This window comes from Balaenoptera physalus (assembly GCF_965194825.1).
Source record: "Balaenoptera physalus genome assembly, chromosome: 8".
Taxonomy (NCBI): domain Eukaryota; kingdom Metazoa; phylum Chordata; class Mammalia; order Artiodactyla; family Balaenopteridae; genus Balaenoptera; species Balaenoptera physalus.
In genome coordinates, this window is record NC_138887.1 from 123,624,212 (window position 1) to 123,651,136 (window position 26,925).

The window sequence follows — 26,925 nt, forward strand, 5'->3', positions numbered from 1 at the left end:
CTTAAGAGGCTGGGTTCTCCTTCTTAATCCTTTTTTAAAGAAAAACAAAATACAAAAAAAAAAAAAAAAAAGAAAAAAGAAAAACAAAATACACATAAAAACTCAAACAGTATTTAAGTACAGAAATGCCAGCCAGCCCCAGCACTCCTCTCTCCAGGAGTCCGCGCATATTAGTTTTACAAATAAATACGCTCGTTACGTTCTGAGCTGACAGTACCTGTGGACTCGTTCCTTGTTGTTTCCTACAGAAACATAGGCTGGCCCTGCCAGCCGTCCTCCCTTCTCAGGCCTCTCCTCCCCCACCCCCAGGCCTTCGGTCTTGTCCACCTTCTTCAGTTAAAACTGTCACAACTTTTGCAAAGATGCTCTTCTCCACAAAGAAGTCTCACCCATCACACGGTCCTTCAGTCTGCCTCTCTCTCCTCTAGACCTTGTTGATATCCTTACCTTCGCATAACCAAAAAAGAGCTTTCTTTCTGAAATAAGAATCTTGTTGCCATTCCTACAATGTGGAACAGCTTTAGTTTTTAAAATAGCACTATTTACTTATTTATTTATTTATTCATTCATTTATGTTCTTGGCTACCCTTGGAAGTATTTCCTCTGTCTGGAACTCTCTCCATCCACGCAGGGCTTCAAATATTAATTCCTACTTATCTTTCAAAACTCACTCAAGATTGGCCTCTTCTGAGATGCTTTTCTTGATCTGTCCGCCCCTCGCCGCCACCCTCATTCTCATCCTGGTTTGGATGTCTCTCCTCTGGGCCTGGAGGCTGTAATCTTAGACCTTAATAGCTCTGGCTACACAGCCCTGGAACCTCCGGTTTATGGACCTGTCTTCCTCACTGGACGGGAAAGTCCTGGACGGAAAGAGTTCTGCCTTCTTTTACGTGCGCCTGGGGAACAGCGTCGTGCTGGTATACAGTAGGTGTTCAACGTATGCGCACGAAATGGGGAAATGAAGATACACTCATGCTTATCTCACCGCTGTATTTCAATCTCTCACCACTTCACGCCACACTGCTACAGAGTTCTGGAGGACTCATGGTTTCAACTTCATAAACGTGATTTTATTAGTTTTGAAAAGTAATAATAAATAAAATAAAAATGTTTTATATGTAACACAAAAGTTCAAACAATACTTAAAATCAGAAAGAAGAAAGTGAGAATTATGTGAAATACTCATTATTGAGTATTTTTCCAGTTTTCTGTGCGTCTAGGTTGAAGTAGCAGAATATGCCATCCCAGAGTACGCCTCTTTGGCATAAGGATTACTTTGAGCCATTCTTTTTTTTTTTTGAGAAACTGCAGAAGCAGGAGAAACTCTGAGAACAGAGTAGAAATTTACCCTTTTGTAGGGAAATTTACATTTATAAGGGAAATCTCCATTTCTAACACATCTCCCCCTCTGTACCCGGAAAAGGAGGACGATTCTAAATCACAGAACCGCTTATCCATGGAGAAGGCAGCAGACTGAAATCTGCATAACAACCTTACCCTTGTTTACTGTGCTTTTCCTTATAACCTCCCTTAACTGGCTCCCCTCCCCCCCTTCCCCCTTCCCCTACATCTTTGTCTTTATCTGAAGATGGTGTTTAAAATGATGGCTTGGATACCTCCTGGAGTTTACTAAATTTTCCTGGTGTCTCCCATGTATACCTGAGGTATACATGTTAATAAACTTGCATTTGTTTTTCTCCTGTATCTGTCTTTTATTATAGGGAGTCTTAGCTAAGAACTTAAAAGCAAAGAGGGAAAATTATATGTATATGGTCACACACACACACACACACACACGCACACACGAATACGATTTTACAAAAATGGGATCACTATATCAATAATGCATCTTGGATATATTTGATGTTAATAAGTATAACTACATTATTATTTTTATGGCCTGCAGAGTATTCCTGATAAGGAGGAACTGATTACCTGCAAAGTTGTGATCAATAGGGCTTCCCTGGTGGTGCAGTGGTTGAGAATCTGCCTGCCAGAGCAGGGAACACAGGTTCGAGCCCTTGTCTGGGAAGATCCCACATGCCGCGGAGCGACTAGGCCCGTGAGCCACAATTGCTGAGCCTGTGCGTCTGGAGCCTGTGCTCCGCAACAAGAGAGGCCGTGATAGTGAGAGGCCCGCGCACCGCGATGAAGAGTGGCCCCCGCTTGCCGCAACTAGAGAAAGCCCTCACACAGAAACGAAGACCCAACACAGCTATAAATAAATTAAAAAAAAAAAAAAGTTGTTATCAATAACCTTGCATGTATTTTTTTCTTTCATTCTCTGTGCTTGCATTTATTGCCTCAGGGCAAATTTTTACAAATGTTATTCTTCGATCAAAGATAAATTTCGCAGTAGAGCAATAATTTCTAAACTGTCATTCGGGACCTTCACCTTTGGTTCCTGGACTCACAGGTGGGCTTGGCAGGATGTGTGTGCGTGCACGCCTGTGTCTACAAATTTTCTCCTATCACTTGCACGTTTTGCTGGGGAGAAGTCCATGCCTTTTAACAGTTTCTCCGAGAGGCCATGACACAGAAGAGCTGTGATTTACTGAGTATCTCTATGTGCCAAGCACAGAGCCAAGCACATACAATTAACCTTCACATGAAGCCTTTATCCCCATTTTACAGACGAGGACACAAAGTCACAGAGCCTCCCTCCTCTTCCAGACATTCTGCAAACCACAGATTGGTCACCGCCTGGCTTCCCTTGCCTGTCAGGTAACAGCCCAAGGCCTTTCCAACTGTCTTCCGAGGCCAACCAGCCTCCCCACTTCTCTCCAAAGGCCTTCCACTCCAGATCAGATCCTTGCGGTTCCATGTTGAAGCGACTTCCAGCGGAGTAGAGTTTCCAACAGCACCGCTATCTGGGCTAACGCTAATTTTGGAATAAGTCTTTAATCTTTGAAGATCTCCTCTGTTGTCCGCAAAGAGCTCCTTAAATGTGGAGTATTATCTAATTTTCAGGGTGTTGGTTCCCCCGGAACGCCGAGAGACGCCTTGTTGGTACTGGTTGGTTTTTCTCCTGACACAGTTAACTCACTGCACTGGCAGATGTTTTAATAAATAAATATTTATTTTTTGGAGGAAGACCAAGCTATTCGTGGCTGGCCTACTATCTAGACTCCACGTCTCTGTGCTGCCTGCTTTCCGAGGTTAGCTCCCACTTGCGTTGAGTAGGGACTCGTTTACATGTGAGCTGTCACACGCCAGCACTGCCAACCCCGGGAGGGAAAGAAAACCCCGGGGACCGGCCGGCAGGTAGGGCTGCGTGCGGCGGAGCCAGGTGCGCAGGCGCTGAAGGAAATTCCAGCCCCGCCGAGGTCATCTCAGCTTACCCAGGAGTTGCTAACACCCAACACCGCTGTGCCTCCCCTGACCAGGGATTTCTATAACCTACCAAAGGAGGGAATGGAGAATTGACTCCGAGTAAAACAGTTTTCTTTTGCTAACTGGTCACCTGCTGGTCACCTGCTAAGAACTAGGTGCGTAACACAGGGAGGGTTTACACAAGAAACGGCTCCTCAAAATACGGTCTCTGATCTCAAGTGGGAAGAACAAGACCCACGGCCCCCCCGGCTCTCCAGGGGCCCAGGCGAAGGGCGGGTCAGCGGCCCACCCCTTGGGCCCCGGGGACACCCGCCGGCCGCGCAGACCCACCGACGGGACCCGACGAGAGCCGCCGTCGGGCGCCGGCGACGGGGCCCCGACTGCGCACGCGCGTTGCCCGCCGCGTCCCGGGCCGCGCAGAACCTTCGGGAAGGCGGGGGCGGAGGGGCCGGGGCAGGGCGCATGCGCGGCGTCAGGGCCGGGCGGAAGTGTCGTAGCCGCGCCGCCGCCGCGTGACGCACTTCCTGTTTGTTGTTGGAGAAAGGAGAGAAAGGAAAGCGCGAGGACCGTCGCAGTCCAGCCGCTACCGCCAGCCGCGCTGCCGTGTCGGAGCCGAGGAGCCCCGGTCGCCGCCCCGCCGCGCCCTCCTCCGCCGGCTTCCGCGTCCTCGGTGAGGGCCGCCAGCGGCCGGGGGGGCGGGCCCGGCGGCCCACCTGACCCGGGCCCTGGCCGCGGCAGGCCGGGAGCCGGGCTTGTGTGAGACCGGGGTCGGGGGCGCCGGGGGCAGGCGGGGGGCGCCGGGGGCAGGCGGGGGGCAGGCCGGGGGCCGCGTGTGGGGCCGGGGTCCAGCTCGCTCCTCGCGGCCTCCTCCCCCGGGCCCCTCCCCCTGTCCTGGGGGTTCCCCTCCTCCAGGCGTCCTGGGGGCCGCGCGCCGGTTGTTGCGGGCGGGGGCGGGGGCGGCGCTGCCGCGTGGGAGGCTGCGTTTTCCCTCGGTTTTAAGGCCCCACATAGACGGCCTTGAAGCCAGGAGGAGGTAGGTGTGCAGGAAGAGTAGAGGCTCGTGGGAGGCCGCGCTGCCTAGTGCGGAGACCGGGAAGCGGGCGGGGGACGCGAGGCCGCGTGTCGGGAACTCCCCGCTGGCTTCTCCGAAGTGTGTCGGAGATGGAAATGAAACGCCTGGCTTTTCGGCTTACAAAGCCAGTTTGCTGGGTTTTGCTTCGGGGTGCACCGCAGTTTATGTAGCTGAAGTTTCTATCAACTTTTGCCCAAGTAAGGAAAGAACTGACGCAAGAAGTGGAAATTGCAAACTTGTGTTGTCTCGCGAAACGTTTTCAGAGCGTGTGGGTCGCTCGTCGGACGCGTACCTCTCCCGGCTACGCGGGAAGGACACGGCGGTGGTGAAGAGATCTCACCACCACCCGGGGGGCTGCCTGGGAGGGGTGGACTGAGCGGCGCCCTTTGTATTCTCAGTGTTTTTAGTTCCGTTGTGGATTCGCAGTAAGATTTTATGGCTAGAATCTTTTAAGGCAGGTAATTGATTTAGTGGAAGAGTTCGGCCGAATGACCAAAAAAGGAAAGAAACAAACTCTTAGCATTTGAACTTGTGTGCTGCTCGTTCAGGTTTTACTCTTTTTCTAATAGTTACGCACATCCGAATGTTTTCATGGTGTCTGAAAGGCATTTTGTACTTCTTTCCTCCGCCCTCTCCCTATACCACACCCTCCCCGATTCCGTCTGGGAAGTTTAATCCAGAATATTCCTGTTTCCAGAAAACTTAGCTCCTGTGGGTTTAGGAGTTGAGTATTTGTACGGGCTGTAGTAGAAATATGAGTGCCCTTTGTGCACACTATCCAGGGAGCTGTGGAATTTTGGGGGTTATGCAGAGTCGTGAATTTGGGGGTGAATTGTCTCGGTCTAGGTGTGGATGACTTGACAGGAAGTGGGAGGAGAACAAAAGGGGATGAGAAGTTGGTTTTTGGGATTTGCCTAAGCAGGCTTTGTGTGGTGCTGTGCAGGGCTAGGAAGTTGGGAATTTAAGGGCTTTCAAAGACTTTGACATGTGTTCAGCATCCTCTTCAAAATATCAGTGTTTTAAATTTTTCTTGTCCTCAAAGTGGTAGATTTGGAAAGTATTTCTGGCTGCAGGACCGAGACTCACCTGGAGGGCTGGGTGGAGAGTATTATTTGAGTAATACTCTGAATACTAAGTCAGCGTAGGGCATTGTGGTGTGATATCTGCAACCAGTGGCATGCAATCGCTTTCCTCTTCAAGCAAACCCATTTTTTTTTTTTAGGTGGTAGAACCCAGGGTAGAACCATTTTCCCTTGTATCAGCTCTGTTTTGGACAGTTCCAAACAAATATAATTATCCTCCTCACCAGCAACGACAGTTTTCAGCCTAGCAAACTCAAATACCGAGTTTGGGGTGGAATGGTCTGTGCCTTTTTTAGCTTTAAAGCGGGCACGGTTATTTTCAGTCCGGCTTTTCAGCATCACAGTGTAATCCTGAGCGTGTCATCTTAGTGACGTTGGTGTTAACTTCTTGCCTTCCACTGGGGTGCCGTCTTGTGTATGACTGCGTGTTCAAGGTCAGCTGCTACCTTGGTTAACGCTTAAAGGATGATTAAATGTCACTTCTGGTGTCTGTTGGTAAGGATTGAGTGCAGTCAGTCTTTTGATATTTTAAAGAATTTTTAGAAAACTTTTTTTTTTTTTTTTTGGCCTTTTCACTTCTTTGGAAATGATCTAGAATTTAGGACGGTGTTCTGTGTTAAAAATCTTTTTTGCTTAAAATTTGTCCAGGACACCACCCAGTGGCGAGAGCAGGTTAACTGCAGGCTTATTAGTGAATTAGGATGGGATCAGTGGCAAGATGTAAGAAGTGCTGTAGTTTCTCTTGGGTGAACAGAATTTGAGAGAACTTCAAACTTGAAAAAAGTGAGGTAAGTGAAGAAAAGTGAAGTTGGTGAGGGTAAGAATAGTGTATAGAAAGACAATTTTAAAGCCTCATTGGAGAAAATGGCTTCCTGGATATGTCAGCTAGAAAAAATTTGATGTTTTTATTGTAGATTATAATGTATTTTTCAGACTTTTATATTCTTAGGGAGACATTTGATTCCTTTTGTTTCAATATCCTACTTAAGAGAGAAGTAAACTTTGGAGCGTGTGCTCTAGAGTGTGAGCTCGCGCCTGTCCATTCTTTGATCAGAGAATAAAACTTGTTTCTGAACTGAGTAAATCTTTTAAAAAAATACGTGGTTTTTAAGGTGGGGGAAATTTCTGAAAAAAACAATAAAAGTAGTTAGAAGGGTTGCAATGTACATCAAAGTAGAAAAGGTTCTGTCTAATTTATATCTCTCTCTTTACTTCAGAAGTTATGTTATTTAGGCATAGTTTGGCTTTCTCTTAAAATTGTTGTCCTGTATAAAATTTGTAAGGACTTACGGCCATTTTGAGTAAAAAACACCAACCATTGCATATGGCCATGAGGCAGAACTACTAGTTGTATGTCAGAATACTCCAGGTATTTTAGGGTTCCTAAGCTCGTTTGCAAGGATCAGTTGTCCCTGGAATGGTGATTTCCTCGTGCAGCATGTGATTCTGTGCACTCTGAAATTTTCATCCTGCCTTTTACCAAGAAAGACATTTTGAGCTTGCCTTGTGCGTGTGATGGCGCACTGGGGCCCTCCTGTGAGGTCCTTTGGGCAGGCCTGGAATTTTAATTGTGTTCCTTTGTGACTATAGCATTGTCCTGGACCCAGAGTACTCAGAAAATGTTGGTTGAATTGGATCCTTTTTCCCGGTCTGTCTGTTCCCTGATTACTCTCTGTGGTTAATAATGGAATCCAGAGTTTAGGAAGGTTGGACAAAAAATACAGATAGCATACAAATTCAGTTCACAAGTACCAGGACTCAGTACTTCGCATGTATTTTTTTATTTTAATGAAATGAAGTTAGTCATGCCCTCACGTGTCTAATAGGTGATGATTGCCAGTTGAAAGAATGGTCTTGGATCCTGAGTTATAGAGGAAATAATTTCCCTTGTTTGTTATTTTTTATTTTTGGCTGCGTTGGGTCTTCGTTGCTGCGCGCGGGCTTCTCTAGTTGTGGTGAGTGGGGGCTACTCTTCGCTGCGGTGCGCGGGCTTCTCTTGTTGCGGAGCACGGGCCCTAGGCGTGCGGGCTCAGTAGTTGTGGCAGGCAGGCTCAGCAGTTGTGGCTCGCGGACTCTAGAGCACAGACTCAGTAGTTGTGGTGCACGAGCTTAGTAGTTGCTGCGCGGCATGTGGGATCTTCCTGGACCAGGGCTCGAACCCATGTCTCCTGCATTAGCAGGCGGGTTCTTAACCACTGCGCCACCAGGGAAGTCCCCCCTTGTTTCAGGAATGCTTTAAGGCATATTGAGTAAGAACAAACTATAAGTAGATGATCTGTGATAAGGATTGGTAGTTCATCTCTGTTTCTCCCCCTACCTCTGTGTGTGCTGGGAATTCATCAGATAATGAAATGACATGTAGGAACCTTGGCCACGTTTATCATTTATTTTTTTTTAAACTTGCCTATTTCCATTATATTAAGCAAGTAGTATTGCAGAAAATTAGTTTCATGTCATAACATGAATTCAGCATTTAAACGAAGATGTTTAAGATTTGTCCTTTTCTAAGTTAGAAGTAGTGAGTATTTTGATTTTCTGGTTTTTTAAGCTAAAGACAAGGAATGTCTTCAGTGGACAAATTGCATTATGTAAAACCGTGTGCAATATAAATAGCGATCTATGGGGTGGAAAATAATGAAAAGCTTTCTGGAAGGAGGAAGGTGGTTTTTCCCCCTTCAGCTCCATTTTCAATATGGAGTCTCTTGGATTGGGAAGGAATGAAGGAGGATTTTTATTGCAATCAGAGCAAGGTTTCTTAGACGTTAGATGGAGAGATAATTTGAGAATAGATTCTTGGGTGGAAAGATGGTTATTTTTAAAATTTTTTAATCTTTTTAAAATACTTATTTGGTTGCGCCGGGTCTTAGTTGTGGCTCGAGGGCTCCTTGGTTGCAGCAACCGGGCTCCATGGTTGTGGCATGCGAACTCTTGGTTGCGGCATGCGTGTAGGATCTAGTTCCCTGACCAGGATCAAATCCGGGCCCCCTGCGTTGGGAGTGCGGAGTCTTCACTGCGCCACCAGGGAAGTCCCTATTTTTAAATCTTTTATTTGGCTGCACTGTGCGGCATGCGGGAATCTTAGTTCCTCCACCAGGGATCGAACCCACGTCCCCTGCAGTAGAAGAGTGGAGTCTTAACCACTGGACCACCAGGGAGGTCCCAAGGTGGTCAGTTTAGCCCAGTTACACACCTTACTTGTGTGGATGGCGAAGATTTGGGACAGAGTAGCCAGAGGTCTCAGAATCACAGCAATCATGTTGGGCACATATATTCTTTTTTTTTTTTTTTTTAATTTTTGAATTTTATTTATTTTTTTTATACAGGGAACATACATTCTTTAAGTGTTGTTAAGAACATGGGGCATGTGTAATGACTTGGAAATTCTCCTTTAGATAACTCATTAAAGTCAAAATTTTATAACTTAAAAAAGGGGCCAGTTAAGCTGTTCAAAAAACTTGGGTTCTTAGAGCTGACTCATCGTGGAGCACCTCACACTCTAGATCGATATTTGTGTCTGTCACCTGAGGTGCTTCTTTAAAATCTTCTGTGAATATTTCAGGAGGAGGGGAAGTAAATGCTTCTACTGAGTTGGCCATTTTAAGTTGACTTTACACGTCCATCCTGACATGCTCCTTAATCGTTGAGACGAGCAAGGCCGAGGAAAGAGAGAGTCTTGCACCTTGGAGGGGTATACAGCTGCCGGCTCAAGTGTTTTGCAGTGTTCTGGTGCATGTGCCCGTGTGGGAGCATTTCCAGATGATGGCACTTGGACTATTAGACTGAGACAGGTTCACCCACTCTGTGAAAGAAGAGTTTCTAGGTTTCCTAGGAAACCTCTCCTGAACTGAAATGGCATAAGGTGAAGAAGCAGTTACCTGAGGACCTGTCCTGCTCGTGGACGCACACGATCAATCGAGATGAAGCACAGGTGCTCACAGGCACGGCTCACAGCTCACGGTGGCGGCTGGATGCTGAGATGCGGAGCGTGGTTCTGGGAAGGAGCTGGCGGGGCTGCTCTCACTGCTGCGGTGGGCGCCGCCTCGAATGCTTCCTTTTTCTGTAGACGTGAAAATCCTGCTCGGATTTCTTGGGCTGGCAAAAACAAGGTATTAATGTGGGTCTTTCTTAAAGGTGAAGTGTTGTAAAGAGAACTCTGGAAAAGCAGGGGACACCTGTATGAGTAAACTGGTCAAGGAGTAAAAGGCTATGCAGCGACTGCACGTTGGAGATGATGTTTACACGTAACGACCACCTCTGTCAGTTTTGAAGGAAACTGTCTAGGCTCTCTCCTTCCAGTGAACCTTGAGATGTTAGCTAATTATGATGTGAAACCCGTAATGCTTGGTAAGTACATACAAGTATTCTTAGTTTCATCATTTATGATTTTATTTTTGGTTTTGATGTACATAGTAGTAGTTCAGGTACAGGCAGACCTCGTTTTACAGCGCTTCCCTTTATTGCACTTTTCAGGTACTGCCTTTTTTACAAATTGAAGGTTTGTGGCATCCCTGCATCGATCAAGTCTATTGGCCCCATTTTTCCGACAGCTTTTGCTCACTTTATATCTCTGGGTCACATTTTGGTAATTCTCGCAATATTTCAGATTTTTTCGTTATTATGTTATGGTGATCAGTCATCTTTGATGTTACTGTTGTAATTGTTTTGGGGCCCTAAAAACCCCGCCCATCCAAGACAGCTCATGTTCTGACTGCTCCACCAACCCGCCATCTCTCTCGCCCTCCTCCGGCCTCCCTGTTCCTGAGACACAACAGTGTTGAAATTAGGCCAGTTAATAACCTTCAGTGGCCTCCAAGCGTTCAAGTGAGGGAAGAGTCGCATGTCTCTCAGTTTAAATCAAAAGCTAGAAATGCTGAAGCTGAGAGAGGAAGGCGTGTGGAAAGCTGACAGGCTGAAGGCTAGGCCTCTTGCTCCAAACAGCCAAGTCGTGAAGGCAAAGGAACGGTCTTTTTTTTTTTTTTTTTTTTAATATATATATATATATATTTTATTTTTGGCTGTGTTGGGTCTTCGTTTCTGTGCGAGGGCTTTCTCTAGTTGTGGCGAGCGGGGGCCACTCTTCATCGCGGTGCGCGGGCCTCTCACTGTCGCGGCCTCTCTTGTTGCGGAGCAGAGGCTCCAGACGCGCAGGCTCAGTAATTGTGGCTCACGGGCCTAGTTGCTCCGCGGCATGTGGGATCTTCCCAGACCAGGGCTCGAACCCGTGTCCCCTGCATTGGCAGGCGGATTCTCAACCACTGCGCCACCAGGGAAGCCCCCAAAGGAACGTTCTTGAAGGAGATTAAGGTGCTGCTCCAGTGAGCACACGAATGGTAAGAAAGCAACACAGCCTTATTGCTGTTGAGGAGAAAGTTTTAGTGGTCTGAACAGGTGATCAAACCAGCCACGACACTGCCTGAAGCCAAAGCCTAATGCAGGCAAGGCCCTAACTCTCTTCAAGTCTGTGAAGGCCGAGACAGGTGAGGAAGCTGCAGAAGAAAAGCTTGAAGGCAGCAGAGGTTGGCTCATGAGGTTTAAGGAAAGAAGTCGTCTCAGTAACATAAAAGTGCAAGGCGAAGCAGCTAGTGCTGATGGAGGAGCCGCAGCGAGTTATCCAGAAGATCTAGCTAAGATCATTAATGAAGGCGGCTACACGAAACAGCAGATTTTCATCGCAGATGAAACAGCCTTACGTTAGAAGAAGGCGCCATCTAGGACTTTCATACTAGAGAGGAGAAGTCAGTGCCTGGCTTCAAAGCTTCGAAGGTCAGGCTGACTCTTGTTAGGGGCTGATGCAGCTGGTGAGTTTAGTTGAAGCCAGGGCTGAGTTACCATCCAAAACTCCTAGGGCCCTTAAGATTGTGCTCAGCCTGCTCTGCTTGTGCTCCGTACGCGGAACGACAAAGCCTGGATGACAGCAAAGCTGTCGACAGCATGGCATACTGTGTATTTCAAGCCCACTGTTGCGGCCCACTGTTCAGAAAAAAGATTCGTTTCAAAAAACTACTCCTTGGAATAAAGACACAGACCTACCAGAGAATGGACTTGAGGATATGGGGAGGGGGTGGGGTGAGATGTGACAGGGTGAGAGAGTGTCATGGACGTATATACACTACCAAATGTAAAATAGATAACTAGTGGGAAGCAGCCGCATAGCACAGGGAGACCAGCTCGGTGCTTTGTGACCACCTAGAGGGATGGGATGGGGAGGGTGGGAGGGAGGGAGACGCAAGAGGGAGGAGATATGGGAACATATTGTATATGTATAACTGATTCACTTTGTTATAAAGCAGAAGCTAACACACCATTGTAAGGCAATTATACTTCAATAAAGATGTTTAAAAAAAAAACAAAAAAAAAAACCTACTCCTTGACAGTGACCCAAGAGCTCTGATGGAGATGTACAGTGAGATTCATGTTGTCTTCATGCTTGCTAACACAACGTCCATTCCACAGCCCACGGATCAAGGAATAATTTTGACTTTCAAGCCTTGTTATTTAAGAAATACATTTCGTAAGGCTGTAGTTGCCATAGATAGCAATTCCTCTAATGATCTGGGCAAAGTCAGTTGAAAACCCTCTGGAAAGGACTTACCATTCTAAATGCCATTAAGAACATTTGTGATTCATGGGAAGAGGTAAAAATACCAACATTCACAGCAGTTTGGAAGACATTGATTCTAACCTTCATGGATGACTTTGAGGGCTTCAAGACTTCAGTAGAGGAAGTAACAGCAGATGTGGTGGAAACAGCAGGAGAACTAGAATTAGAAGTGGAGCCTGAGAAGTGACTGAATTGCTGTAATCTCAGGATAAACTTTCACAGAAAAGCATTGCTTCTTACGGAGAGCAAAAAAAAAAATGGTTTCTTGAGATGGAATCTACTGCTGGTGAAGATTGTGGAAATGACGACAAAGGATTTAGACTAGGACGTGAACTTAGCTGATGAGGCAGCAGCAGGGTCCGCGAGGACTGAGTCCAAGTTTGAAAGAAGTTCTACCATCGGTAAAACGCTACCGAACAGCATTGCATGCTGCAGGGAATCAGTGTGAAGGGAAGAGTCAGTTGATGCAGGAAACTTCATGGCTTCATTTTAAGAAATTGCCACGGCCATGTAGCCACCAACATGGAGGCAAGATCCTCCACCAGCAGAAAGATGCTAAGGGCTCAGATGATGCGTAGCATTTTTTTTAGCAATAAAGGTTTTAAAAAAATTAAGGTATGTACATTGTTATTTTCGACATAATGCTATTGCACACTTAACAGGTGACAGTATAATGTAAAGTAACCTTTTATATGCACTGGGAAGCCAGAAAACTTTGTGTGACTCACTTAATTGGCTTTATTGTGGTCTGAAGCCGAACCCACAGTATCTCTGAGGTGCCTGTATATAAGTATGTGCACATGTCCTGGGGAGGTGTACACTTTTCTACTCAGGTGGTCCGCACGTGAGTTTAGGTACCATGAGATATAAGTATGTGCACATGTCCCGGGGAGGTGTACACTTTTCTACTCAAGTGGTCCGCACGTGAGTTTAGGTACCATGAGACTTAAGTGTGTGTTCTGAAACTCCTAACATTGAAGGCGAATAAGTTTATTGGAAGAGGCAGGGTTTGTTTTTGTTTTGTTTTGTTTTTTGGCTGCGTTGCGTGGCTTGCGGGGATCTTAGGTCCCCGACCAGGGATTGAACCTGTGCCCTCGACAGTGGAAGCGTGGAGTCTCAACCGCTGGACCGCCAGGGAAGTCCCAAGAGGCAGTTATTTTTGGTTAATGGGTATTAGGCTAGTTAGTGGCTTTACTAAAGAGGCAGAGTTAAAATTTTTTCACTTGATATTAGACCTGTTTTGTTGGAAATTGCATAGATTAACAAACTAGTCCTAAGAAACATTCTTTTTTTTTCTTAATTGAAAATCTAAAGCATTGATTTTCTCTAGCTTCCTTAAGATACAGATCGTGTCAGTGGGAATTTAAGAACTTTGATAATTGTAGTTAGAAATGAGCATCTTCCCACTCCTCACCCAGATTCCCCTTAAGCCTGAATCGATGTTTGTTAGGACCAGCCCTGTCTGTCTGAGAACTCCTGTTCCACACTGGTCCTTTGCAGGGTGGGTGCCAGTAGTCATACTGGGGGCTGAGCACTGGAAATGGGGCTCGTGCGACTGAGGGGCTGAGTTTCCAGTGCTGTTTAGTTTTAATGACTGTAGGTGTAAGTGACTTTGTTTGGCTTGCGGGTCAGGCAGCTCGGTTTGAGGTGGTGTTTGCCGGCAGCAGTTCCCACCTGCCTGAAGTCCTCGTGGACACTTGCTTTTAAAAAAGTCTGGGTCTGCGTTTCCATGCAGCGTTCTGTCACAGAAACCGTGCCTCATTTTCCACGGCTGAGGGGGAGATGCGCTGACCCCCGGGTGCGGGGTGTGGAAGCACGCTGCTCCCTGCATCCAGGGGCGATTGAGAAGGGAAGGCAGGTCGAGTGGTCTCAGTGCCCCGAGGGCCCGTGTGTTGTGGTGTTTCCTGTCTCCTGTAGTGCCAGCCGAGCACGGGGATGGAGGTGGGCACTGGAAGTGCTTGGGGGGTCCAGGTTCTCACTCATCCTCCAGCCTTACAGTTTTCTCTGGGGAGGAGGACACTTGGCCAGTCTGAGGGGCTAGGTGACGGCCACTTAAAATATTTAGAAATACTGAATTCTGTAGAGAAATTCCTGATACAAGTGTGTAAGTGGCTGTTTTGTATTGTTTTTTTTCGCTTGTGGGATCTTAGTTCCCCGACGAGGGGTTGAACCCAGGCCACCAGTGAAAGCACGGAGTGCTAACCACTGGACCGCCAGGGAATTCCCATAAGTGGCTTTTTCTTTTGTGTAAAACTCTGGGGTTAGTCAAAAGTAATTTGAATGCAATTAACCTTCTATGGATTTTGTCAAAACTTAGATTGTTTCTTTTATGCCTGATTATTCTGAAGCAGCAAGAAGTGAATTAATCTGTGGCTGACACTGCAGGGTGGTGGTTGTGGGATCAGTACTGAAGCCAACTTCTCAGGTTTCCAAGGAGGTATCCTCGGGTTAAGGGACCTCATTTGGTCCTCTGTTTCTAGACCTTGGGGTATTGTCACTTTATTGTCTCTAGAGCACGTTTTAATTTGTTTGTATTAAAATTTGTTAATCTTATTGGCACTGGTTGAATACTAAAAAGATAGTGTTGATAAGAGAGAGTGTCCGTAGCGTCAAGTACCTGAGCCCTGCGCTCGCGGCATGGCCTGATGGCGCAGGCTGACTCCATAACCTCTTTCTTTGCCCCGCTGTCTCCATAACCTCTCCCCAACACTCTGTTCATACTTTCTTAGTTGTATATGCCTAACTGGTTTACAGGTCTGTCTTTTCCTAAACTTGGTGACTTGGTCCCAAGAGTATCATGATTGTTTTCAATATTAAATTTACATAGTGAAATTCACTCAGAATTACAGCGTTGTTTTTACTGAGAGTGAATGCGTTGATGGTGTAATTGGTATCCAAAAGGGTTGGTCATTTGGGACGATGGGCCGCCATATCCAAGGTGGAATTTATGGGCAAAAGCTGTGAACTTCACTTGTCTGAAGAGCCACAGTCGTACAAAGTGAGTAATAGGAGGCAAGACAGTGACTGCAGGCTCAGAAAGACCACAGCTTAGCCAAGTCTGTGTTGGTCATCGGGTTCTGGTGTTTCCTAGGGGAGTTGAGAGGGAAGTGGGGCAACGGTGGTCTTACTTTTTGTTGGTGACGGCTGGAGCGTGTCCTCATTATCAGTGTTGGGTTCTGGGTACCAAGGAATTGGCAGCTTTGGAGCTTGCTCTCGGCAGGGACCAGGGTAGTGTTCTTAGGAGTTAACTGCAAAGAAATGTGAGGCTCTATTAGCCTAGAGAGTGAAAACTGCATGAAGATAAAGCCCTTGAATGTTTGAGGACATCTGTGTGGAGGAGAAATTCAAATGCCTTATGTAACCTGAACAAGGACCTAGAGGGACAGTTCCCTGCAGGCTCCACTGTTCAGAAAGAAGAGGTAGCCGTCCAGAACTAAGGGCTGCTCCCAGAGTCTGTTGGGGCAGCGAGAGTGTGGACTCGTTAGTGTTTATTGTAGTGGGAAGGCTTTATGCGGTGGTTTGAACTCGGTTTCTTAAAAGGTCATTTTTGTTTGACAAGACCGGGTTGATGCTGCTGGGCCAAGTCTGTGCTTTGGGAATCACTGTGTTGGGGGTTTCAAGATAATAGTGTTTTCAAAATCCGGCATTTCTTCTGCATTTGTGTGCTGGAATTCATCTATAAAAAGAAGGTTGGCTCATCAGCTATTTGGTTTCACACGTAGTTTGCATAGGAAAGGCAGTGCAATAAATGCTTAATTTTTTTTTTTTTTATTGCTGTTACGTATGCTTTTAAAAATTTTTTTAATTTTTTTGGCTCCGCCTTGTGGCTATGCAGGATCTTAGTTCCCTGCAGTGGAAGCTCGGAGTCCTAATCACTGGACCCCCAGGGAAGTCCCTGGTATGTGTACTTTAAATGCACGACCGTCATTCCAGTTATAAGAGAAATAAGTAGTAGGGATTTGATGTACAATATGAGAAATATAATTAACACTGTTGTGTGTTATATGTGAGAGTTAAGAGTAAATCCTAAGAGTTCTCATCACAAGGAAAAAATACTTTTCCTGTGTCTTTTATTTCGTATCTATATGAGGTGATAGATGTTCTCTAAACTGATTGTGATAAGCGTTTCATGATGTACGTAAGTCAAATTGTCATATTGTACACCATAAACATGCATAGTGCTCTATGTCAATTATATCTCAATAAAACTGGAGGAAAAAAATGCATGGCAGTCATTCTTTTTGATACTCAGAATCCCATCTGATCTGTGGATGTTTCATCAATTTTGCTCCGATGTCATTTTGACATGGTTGTACTTTTTTCTCTTTTTGACTGACTTTTGAACTTTTTACCTTGAAACCATTGTATATTTACAAGAGTTGTGAAGATAGTACAGGAGTTTTCCTGTATACGTCTTACCTAGCTTTCCTTAACATAACACACGTAACCCTGGTGTTCATCAAAACTAAAAAATTATGTCGGTACAGTACTGTTAACTACAGACTTTATTCACATCCCACCAGTTTTCCCCCCAAAGTTCTTTTCTTGCCACAGACACCAGTCCTGGAGCCCAGATGGCACTTAGTTATCATTTATTCTTAGTCACCTCCAAGCTGGCACAGTTCCACAATTGTGTTTTTCTTGACCCGGCCTGTGCTTTCTGCTGGCATCTTTACTTTGATTGACAGCATATCCTAGGCTCATGTGGTACCTTTGCTGTCCCAGACCTAGCATTAGCTAGCGCAGTGAAGTGTCACTCCATGACTCCCCAGGGGAGCTGACAGTGTCCTTTAGAGCTGGTTTGTCTGGTGCTGGACAGTAGGTAGTGTCTGTTGTGATAGCATCTGCATATTTATAGCTCATCTTAGCTGTGAGAAGGAGGCTCCCACAGTATTTCAGAGTAGGATATCTGGTGCCACTGAAGGTCAAGAGAAGTGAAGGGGTTTGAGGTATTTTGCAGGTAAACCAGGCAGAACCGTGGATTAGTTTGTTGTGTGTATGTGGCGGTGTAGCAGTGTTGGTGATGGTGAAGGTTTCCAGCCAAGCAGCTTGGGGTAGAATTAATAGGGAAAGGCCAGGTGTGGGAGTGGGGAGGACCGAGAGTTAAATTTGGTCATGTTCTATTTGGGATGTCTTGTCAGACGTCCAAGTGGCTACGTCAGTAGCCATCTGTCTGTTTGTGTCTGAATGCCAAAGTGAGATCTACGATTGGAGCTGACGTTAGGGAATCATTGCTACATAAACGGTATTTAAATAACAGAGTGGATGAAAACACCGGAGTAGGGTGGGAAGGGGGCTTTGAGCCCCCGGCGTTCCCACTGTTTATTCACAGGCCGATTGCGGGGAGCAGGCGGGCAAGAGGTAGGCAGACCAGGAGATTCCACAGCCGGAAAGCCCGTGGGTGCTGAGGGCTTTGGGAGGTCAAACAGCGTGAGCTGTGAACGTGCGCGTTGGACGTTAATGGGGGAAGCTTTTCCTCTTGACGTTATATCAGAGTCAGCTTTGAGCGGTGGGCTGGAGCTGGACAGGACTGTAGTGAAGGCAGTGTTTGTGTCCAGAGTTGGCTGCAGACCGGGCGTCTGATGGGCGTCACTCAGTTCATCTGCATTTCCTTCTTGGGGTAGTCTCCATTTAGAAAGGAAGAAAACAGCCAGCCTCCAAGTGTGGCTTGTGTCCCAGGCGCTGTTAATTGATGACGCTCATGTGCTCCTTCAGTCCCCGTGACGGTCCTGTGGGACAGATGAGTCTTCCCGGGGGGTGTGGTAGGTGGTTAGGCGGTCACAGCGTTCACCACTTGGCGGGCACGGCCGAGTCTAAGCCCATCTTGCCATGTCTGCGCCGACTGCCTTGAGGAGCTTGCTCTTCCCCACCATTGTCTGCACAGACACTGGCACGTTATTGCAAATACAGGACACATCGATTGGACTTAGGAGAACATGAGCTTTGAACTGGGAGCAAAGATGTCTAAGCAGTGGCATCTGACACACCGGTGACCTCTGGTCACATGTGGCTCAGGCAGTGGTTCAACTGTTAGGGGAGGGCGGGTTCATCCTGAGACTTCTCTCCTTGTCCCATTGGTGACAGTGGTCTGGTAGGGTTTCCCAGCATTTTTGTCATTGCTGGGCACTGAGATGTCCCCATGCAGCAGTAACTGGAGCTCAAAAGTGAAAATACCTACAGAGAGTTAGTTAGTAGCCCTCTGAAGTACAAATGAAGGGATGCTGGCTTTCTGCTGCTTTGCGGATGTTCTTGACAGTGGTCAGGTTTTTGGTTCCAGAGATGTGAGGTTGCTGTGCTCCTGCTGGCTGTCTATTCTGGGTAGTAATTTCCAGGTTAAATTTGCCTTGTGCATCTTGCCTGCCCCAGGAGTTTGAATTTTTTTTGGTCTCTCCAAAGAGTGTACAGTTGATCCTTGAGCAACGTGGGGCTTTAGGGGTGCTGACCCCTCGCAGTTGAAAATCTGTGTATGACTATTGACTCCCCCAAAGTTAACTAGTAGTCTGTTGTTGACCAGAGCCTTGCCGATAACAAAGTTGATTGGCATGTACTTTGTATGTTATATGTATTATATTGCTGTATTCTTACAGTAAACTAGAGAAAATATTAAGAAAATCATAAAAAAGAGGAATTGCATTCACAGTATTGTATTGATAACGTAAGTTTACATCATATTTTTACAAGATGAATTGTCTGTTAGTATCTACGTGACAAAAATGAAAAGATAATGTGAATGAAATTCACGTTTGTTTATAGGTATGATAATTCGTACATCAATAATGAAACAGCAGCAGTATGATTGCTTTATGGTAGCCTAGTGTAATCGATATGATTGCTTCACGATAGCCTAGCCTATACACTAATGAATGAATCATATTTTTGTGACATACAGTATTACACTCATTCATAATACAGTATTGGAAACATTGTTACATTTTTTAAAAACCACTTGTGATAAGCTGATACTGGAGGGAGAGACATACTGTGTGGTTATGTAATTCTTTGAAAACAAAGTTATAGAATGAAAACTAAAATGTTACTAATTTTGTATTAAATATCACTCACCTTGTATCTGTGTAGGGCTGGACTGGTATATATCTACATTACATCTTTTGCATTCCTGGTTTACCTAACTTTTTCTTAATTTTTTCAGTATTTCTAGGCTGCATGGTTCTTCTGTTTTTTCAGATTGTTTCAAATCTCCAAAAAATTTACCAATGCTTATTGAAAAAAATCCGCATACAAGTGGACTTGTGCAGCTCAAACCCAGGTTATTCAAAGGTCATTTGTAGTTTTTTTAAAAAATTCAATTTTAATAAAATTAAGGTGCATGATGCACATCTTAAGCTTACACAAGGTTATATGTCAGTTGTATCTGGATAAAGCTGGAAAACAAACCAGATTCAATTTTAGGATACCTTTGATCTTAATTTTCTTATTGTTTTACTAAAGTATTTGCATTAAATGAGTTAATGTTTATAGACTACGTAGAATTTAAACACTTAGAATTATGCCCACTATACCTGTTTTGTTAAATTTAAAAGAATTTTAAAGTCCTGTTTTGTGCTTTCTCACAAAGATGCCTGTGCACTCCTCCCTCTCATTGATAAGGTTACATTTTATTTTTAAATTTTTATTTTAAAAAATGACATATAATTGATTTGAGACATGTTGATTTGAATCATCTGTGTCTTGCAGTGTGATTGCCACCTGAGTTAGCTAACACCTCTTGCATTATGAAATTAATTTTTTTTTTTTTGCGGTGAGAATGTTTAAGATCTAGTCTCTCAGCAACTCTGGATATATGGCACAGTATTGTTGGCGGTAGTCACCACGCTGGGCGTTAGATCTCCATAGCGCATTGAAAAATCTCCACAACGGTCAGACATACACAACGTGGGTTGTAGAGGTACTTGTTTCTCCAGCACAGCCCTGTTTGCCTCCCCACGCTGGGATAGTATTTGGTGGTTTTGGAGAGCTTGGAGCATTGCGGGTTAATGACGGTAACGGGGTTCCGTCCTGCAGTCCCAAGGCCTGAGGCGTCGATTCTCGGGCTGCTCCCTTTCCTCTCCCTTGCCGTTCAGTGGACGGTGTTTCTCGTCTCTCTTTCTTGCAGTTACAGCCTTTTTTTTTTTTTCTTTCAATTTATTTATTTATATTTATTTTTGGCTGTGTTGGGTCTTCGTTTCTGTGCGCTGGCTTTCCCCAGTTGTGGTGAGCGGGGGCCACCCTTCATCGCGGTGCGCGGGCCTCTCACTATCGCGGCCTCTCCCGTTGCGGAGCACAGGCTCCAGACGCGCAGGCTCAGTAGTTGTGGCTCACGGGCCCAGTTGCTCCGCGGCATGTGGGATCTTCCCAGACCAGGGCTCGAACCCGTGTCCCCTGCATTGGCAGGCGGATTCTCAACCACTGCGCCACCAGGGAAGCCCAGTTACAGCCTTTTGAGGAGCCTAAATTACGGATTTTCATTGCAGCCATTAGTGCCACAAAAGCAAGTCCCCTCCTGAAAGCACAGCAACAGGCCCGCCCCCTCCGGATCCCCATTCTTGGTGTAATTAATTCTCTGTTTCTGGCACTTTAACTGCTTCAGCTCAGCTGCCTCTTCCGATGTGTTTGTTGGATTTTTATCTAACATTTCTAGAGATTTTGAAGTGGTAGGAGGGGTTTCTATTTTTGATTCTCCTGTGATAGCTTTGAGTTATTTTCTGCACGAAGTCCGTGGACTGGTACGGAGGGGCTTTTCTCTGTGCGTGCTTCTTCCTGACCCTTGTACGTGGAGTCCTCTGTACATGTGCGACGAGGGCTGCACAGGCCGATGTGCGCACCTACGTGCTGAGTCACGGTGCAACACGTTTTTTTACCATGCGTTGCTCCCCAGTGTTGAAAAGTAGAAGTGTGCATCCTGTTTGAGATGGGGATATTTCCCAGTTGTGACATTATTTAGCCCCAGCAAAGGGGACTCAGGGAGGTTGTGATCTCATGTATTTGTTTACAGTCAGAACATTTCATTTGAAAATCTGATCCTAGAATTTGGGGGTAGGCTACTGAAAGCCTAGTTTCAGTTTTTTTTTTTTTTAAACTACGCTAATATTTTTTTGTTTGGTTTTGTTTAATATTTATTTACTTAGGCTGTGCCAGGTCCTAGTTGCGGCATGCAGACTGCCAGTTGTGGCATGCGGGATCTAGTTCCCCGACCAGGGATCGAACCCGGGCCCCCTGCATTGGGAACACGGAGTCTTACCCACTGGACCACCAGGGAAGTCCGCTAGCTTCAGTTTTGAGCACAGCTGCTTGACAGAAGAACTTTGCTTTCTCGGGTGAAGTTACTTTGTACTCTTGTGTGGAATAGGCCTGTATCATGTAGGTTTTTGGTCACTGGCTTAATGAGGTGACTTAGACTTCACATCTTAAGAGGGAGCAGATGTGTAGGTTGTGTTCGGTCTGTGGGACCTGAGGCTCGATCCCTGTAGTGGTGGTGGAAGCAGCAGGGATTCGTCATCCTGCACCGGGTGGTGATGGGGAGAACGCACTGCAGGTGTCCCCTGAGGGCCTGCTTTTTTGGGTGCCCTCTCACTAGGACTGCCAGCAGGGGGACAGTGTGTTTGTTTTCATGTCTGACGGATGGGCACGGGAGGCCGGAGGGGCAGCTACAGGAACAGCCCTGAGTCAGAGCTGGGGGCCGTGGGAGGGTGTTGGCTGGTCACTAGTGAGGGCTGCCCGGCTGTGGAAGGTGTCTGCCGTTCCTGTGTAGCGTCCCCAGGGCAGGGACAGCATGTTTGTCAGGTGGCCGCGGGCTTGCCCAGTGCCTGGCACAGGAGTGCAGGGCGTGAGGGGGGGACCGATGCCCTGGGCTGCTCAGCAGGGGCCTGGCAGCTGGTGGCCGGCGGGCCCCAAGGCTGGTGCAGAGTCACCTGTCGGTTTGATTTAGTTGAGACTATTCTTAGCTCATTTCAGAGCGTGTTTTCCTACGTCGGGAAGGGTCTTCGGGTGTGAGCCTTGGAATCAGCCCCCAGACGCGGCCCCGGCCCAGCAGGCTGGTGGTTAGCGCCCAGGCAAGGCGACACCCCTCACCCCTGCCCTGTCCGCCCCTGCCCCCAAGACGAGCCCAGCCTTGGCAGTCTTGTCGCTGACCACGTATTTCTGGTTGCAGGACTCGTTTCCAACAGCCGGTTGAAACATGGTGGATTACTATGAAGTTCTGGGCGTGCACAGACATGCCTCAGCCGAGGATATTAAAAAGGCGTAAGTAATCGTATTTCTGAATGAGTAAGTCTGTGCACTCGTGTGCTGGTCATTTGCAGTGTAACTTTATATCGCCCCTAGAAACGGCACTTCAGCTGGTGTGAGTCTCTGACTGCTGCAGTCTAGTTTGAATTTTAGACAGCATTTAACAGGTTAGCTTTTGCCTCAGACCTAGGCCCACCTTAACCACCTGTCATTCAGGGAGAAGAGGGCACTTGGTTTCCTCTGTCACTTTGTCTTGGGACAGTGATTCCATTTCTGCTGGAATTAGATCAAAAACTTACTGAGGATGTGAAATCAGCCCAAAGAACTTTGACGCTGGACTTGGAAGTGGAACTGCCTTGGCGCTCGTAGGGTTGTCACCATAACATCCTTGGTGTAGCTGCTTAAAGATTCCCGTTGCATGACCCTGTCCTGGTCCACGTTCACGCTTGAGCCTGGCACTACTGTCTGTCCTGGCTGAACCTTTGTGATCAGGGCCTGGCCCATGGGAGGCATCTGAGGCAAGTCTCAGGTCACGGGCAGCTCTCAAGGTAAACTGGGGTCAATTTAATTCAGTGTTAACGTACAGCAGAAGGTTGATAGATTTTTAGCCTAGCTCCAGACTAATGCGTAAGCCTGGAATAATAGGGAATCAGGTTCTGGTTTGTGTTGTAGGAGCTAGCTTTTCAAGGCTTCATGAAGTTGATACTACTAGACTCAGGTGTGCAGATGGAAATGAAGGATTTTTGAACCAGGTCGTTCTTTTAAAAATACTCAACTAATTCAGCAGGTTGACTGCTGTTGGGCATACCTGAAGCTGCTTGCAGAATATCCCTGTGTCAGACCTTGGCCAAGAAACAGTGGGGACCAGGCGGCCAAGGACGTACCTTAGAGCTGTGTCACCAGTGGGCTGTGGGGTTTCTCCCGCTTGCTCACGGTTACAAGCAAGAACAGCTTGGTACAGTTGGAAGTAATTGTACTGTTCTTAAATAAACGTAATATGTGCACAGTACTTGTATTAACTGATGGAAAATCATGCCTGTATTGTGCCAGACACGATTAGAGCACGGCATCTCCGGGTGACTAAAGCAGTGGAGTGGAGAGGCGAACGCATGGTACGCCTTAACTCACTGTGTTATACCTTGAATCTAAGGAGATCTAGCAGTCTTTCACAAGGCATAGATAATTGAACCTTACCCTGGATGCTCACGCATTTCTTCACTTCCACACAAGCATGCTAGTGCAAACCAGTTCTTTCTCTCTTTAGCTGCTTGTATGGTTTGTCTTTTTTTAAATGGAGGGTTTGTAGCACTTGAGGGGTTTTGGTCTGCTACTGCATGGTTAGGTCCACAGTGATTTAATAATAAAGTACTGTTTTATCATTAGATTCCAGCTTTAATCCGATTTTAATAAGTTAAGCTGAGGTTTTTGATTAAAATGCTGAAATTAAATTGAACCACAGCAGCCTTACATTAATAACTTGCCAAGTGTTAGAAGGACTGTCGGTTTGTGTTCTAGTCATAGATTTTTAAGGAGCACGCCCTCTCCCCGTCTCACGTCCCCCCGGCCTCCCCTTTGAAATGTACACTGCTTATGTGTAGCTAATTAGAAAAGAGGATTTTTTTTTTGTTTTTTGGAAAGCATGTACTTGTTAATGTTAATTGGAACCACGGAGCAGACCGACCTTGGTCATAGAATCTTTAAGTGAATCTTGAATTCAAATCTCAAGTCGTGAAAGATGCTGGAATATTCCACTGTGCTGTAGCCAGTGGCCCACCTTCGCCCACTGATGTGAAAGTAATGGGCTGGTCAGGCGATGGGGACATAGGGATAGGGACAGTCACGTTGGCTCTTTTCTCTCAGGGAGCAAGGCCTTTGCACGTGCTCCATTTTCTCACCCTTAGCACCATTAGTGCACGCTGCCCGTACTTTGGTCCTCACACATTTTAAAAACGTTTTTTTATCTCTAGAGGTGGGTTTGTGTTATGCTGTCGATTTTGGAATGTTTTTTTTTTCATTCTGGCAGAAAGGGAGACGTTACAACAGAAACTAAGGTTAATCTCTCTAGTTTGCAGCTGTCATTTTTTTGCTTAATTATGTTTCAAAGCCCACTGGCTTTCTGGACATTGGATTGATCAGTACCCTTTTACTCCTTTTAAGATATAGGAAACTGGCACTGAAGTGGCATCCAGATAAAAATCCTGAGAATAAAGAAGAAGCGGAGAGAAAATTCAAACAAGTAGCTGAGGCGTATGAGGTGCTGTCAGATGGTGAGTAGCCCAGCATGGGGGCTGTGCCCTCCCCAGGGCCTGCAGACGGAGGGATGGCTGAGTGAGGTTTGGGACAATGAGAAGGAGGTTTCTCTTGTGCAGATTTGACATTCCTGTTCCTGGCAGCCACTCGGTAGGTTAGCCTGAGTGCTGTGAGGCACCCTGGCCTCCAGACTTCTCCTGGGGTGGCTCTTTTAAAGCAGTCCTGACCCCTGGTCTGGGGACTGACGGGACAGGTCAGGTCGCGGGAATCTGTCTGGGTCACTGTGGGTGCGCTGGAGGCCAGCTGTGCAGTTGGTGTCCTGACCTCTCATCCCCGTTGCCCTACTGAACACCCTGTGTGAATGTGCTGGCTTCTGCTTGGAAGGATCTCCTGCGTGTCAGGAAATCTGGCATCGCGCGTACAGCTGAGATTCAGACTTCGCAGCTGGTAGGTTTCCCTCCCCAGGTCTAGAGCTTAGGTATTGAATGGAACTGAAAGTCAGATCTGCTGGCTTAGTTTCAGGGGTCACGCGGAAGGTAGCTGTCAGCCAGATAGATTCCCCAGGTTCTTGGTAAGAGAACCGTTGTGTGTGGGCCGTGTGGTAGGGAGAAGACTGTGGAACTTTGTGAGAAAACTGGAGAACTGCTGACGCCACCTTGCCAGGAAGCAGTACTGGAGGGCCTGGTATGAGTCGAGGCGGAGACATGTAAAAGATGAGAGGCGGACTCACCGACCACAGGGAGTGGACCCTTTGCTCCAAGTGTCGTTACATGTGGCCAGGTTCACTGTTAAAAGAGAGTTCTGATTTTAGAACCAGCTCCATGTGACCGTCACCCGTGTTGACACCCGTGTTAATGCGGGACCATCTTGCTTAGGTCCTAACAGCCCCTCCACCTTTATTTTGAAGGAAGGCCTAGTCGTCCTATTTCACAAGTGACTTTTGTCCCTTGTTATCGTCGTCATCGTCCTGGTGTGTGTGTGCTGGTCCGGCACGCGCAGATTCACGGACCAGGAGCATGAGAAAAATGGAGGACTAAAGTCAAGCTTGATTTTTGGTAGAAAGAGAACCTTTCAACTCCCATAAAAATGCTGTTTTTTTGTTTTTGTTTTTTTGGTGAGGGGGAGTGTATTTTTCACATTCTCTTACTCAGCCTTCAATCCCAGGAGTTACCTTCACAGATACACAGTGACTGTCCTTACAAGTCTCTGATTACCAGAAACTGGCTGTAAATGGTTTGCTTCTACACTTGTTTCCCCCATAAACCCCTGTTATTTTACCACACGATTTTGTAGAACATGAGATTTTAGGGGAACACACATCGTGTATCAAAAGAACCTATATGTCTGAGCAGGGCTGCATCGTAGTTGTTTTTATTCTAGAACATAAATGATAAGATGACCAGGGATAGTAGACCATCATCAAGGCTTGGGTGGGCTCTTGCCTTAAACCAGGGTGGTTAAGCTGTAGGCTTTGGGTTGGCTCTTACTCTGGCTGTTATTTAGTTCATCTCTTTTCTGCCCTCACCAAGACCCTGTCCTGTTTCTCTTTGTGCCACAGATCTTATCCCCCAGTTGGACTTTGTAGTAAGAAGGTACATGTCTAGGGTTGGAGTCGTTTTGCAACTTTCTATTGGGGTTTTGATGTAGTATGCATGGGCGCGGTGAGCAGTAGAGTGAAATAAATGTTTTAAACTTGACAGTACTTAAAAACGTTTCGGGTTGTTTTTAAGGGAGAGAAGCACTTAGATGTTCCGTCTTTCACCTTTTCATCTACAGTAAGGGAGGCCTAGCTCTTTAAAACTGATCGTGGAAATTGAGAACCACAGCGGGTCTTTGGTTTACAACTTTGGAAACACTTTATTGAATTTTGAGGAAAAAGAACAACTTGGTCTTTACTGACTTGTCTTTTTAAATTTATAGCTAAAAAACGGGACATCTATGACAAATACGGCAAAGAAGGATTAAACAGTGGTGGTGGAGGTATGTGTGTACATGTTGGTCTTTCTCTTGGCCTTGTAGTGACCAGAGGAGGTGGTCTGATGGCAAAGGGTCTTACGGGGGTTCAGTGTGTTATTTCTCTTGGACATTCATGTTTCAATAAATACGGATGCAGTCTGGAGGGTGGGCTGGATGGGGGAAGGAAGGAGAAATTGATAACACGGAAAAAGCCTATTGAAAATCTCTTTGTTATACTAGGAAGTGTATATTGGTGTACATTTTGTAGATAGGAAATACTGTAAAACCTCGCGTCAAGAGTTTGTACCCTGAGAGCAGTACCTGATGTGTCAAAATATCCTTAGGGTTTAAAAAAAAAGATTCTTTCGAAAAACTAAATAACCACCTAAGTAACTGCCTCTGGTGGT

General features: G+C 46.3%; 1 protein-coding gene and 1 long non-coding RNA gene across 8 annotated transcripts in view; one reads left to right on the top strand and one right to left on the bottom strand.

Annotated features, from left to right (window-relative positions):
* Positions 1-3,845: 3,845 nt before the first annotated feature.
* The window catches only part of DNAJB6 (DnaJ heat shock protein family (Hsp40) member B6), a 58,105-nt gene continuing 35,025 nt past the window's right edge, over positions 3,846-26,925 (top strand). For 2 of the 7 annotated variants that reach the window (XM_082472665.1, XM_082472671.1), the window contains exons 1-4: positions 3,847-4,003; positions 22,236-22,327; positions 24,470-24,579; positions 26,483-26,542. In XM_082472665.1, the coding sequence (XP_082328791.1) occupies positions 22,263-22,327; positions 24,470-24,579; positions 26,483-26,542 (235 nt within the window). In that variant the 5' untranslated portion in view covers positions 3,847-4,003; positions 22,236-22,262. Of the gene's footprint in view, positions 4,004-4,346; positions 4,367-4,578; positions 4,603-22,023; positions 22,138-22,235; positions 22,328-24,469; positions 24,580-26,482; positions 26,543-26,925 lie in introns of those variants that run through there. The other 5 variants (XM_082472670.1, XM_082472667.1, XM_082472668.1 and 2 more) reach the window with 5 other exon arrangements.
* On the bottom strand, positions 5,968-12,959 carry LOC309665866. Its single transcript, XR_014266736.1, has 2 exons — positions 11,848-12,959; positions 5,968-11,487 (listed from the first exon to the last, which is right to left on the bottom strand). It is a non-coding gene; the product is annotated as an uncharacterized lncRNA (long non-coding RNA).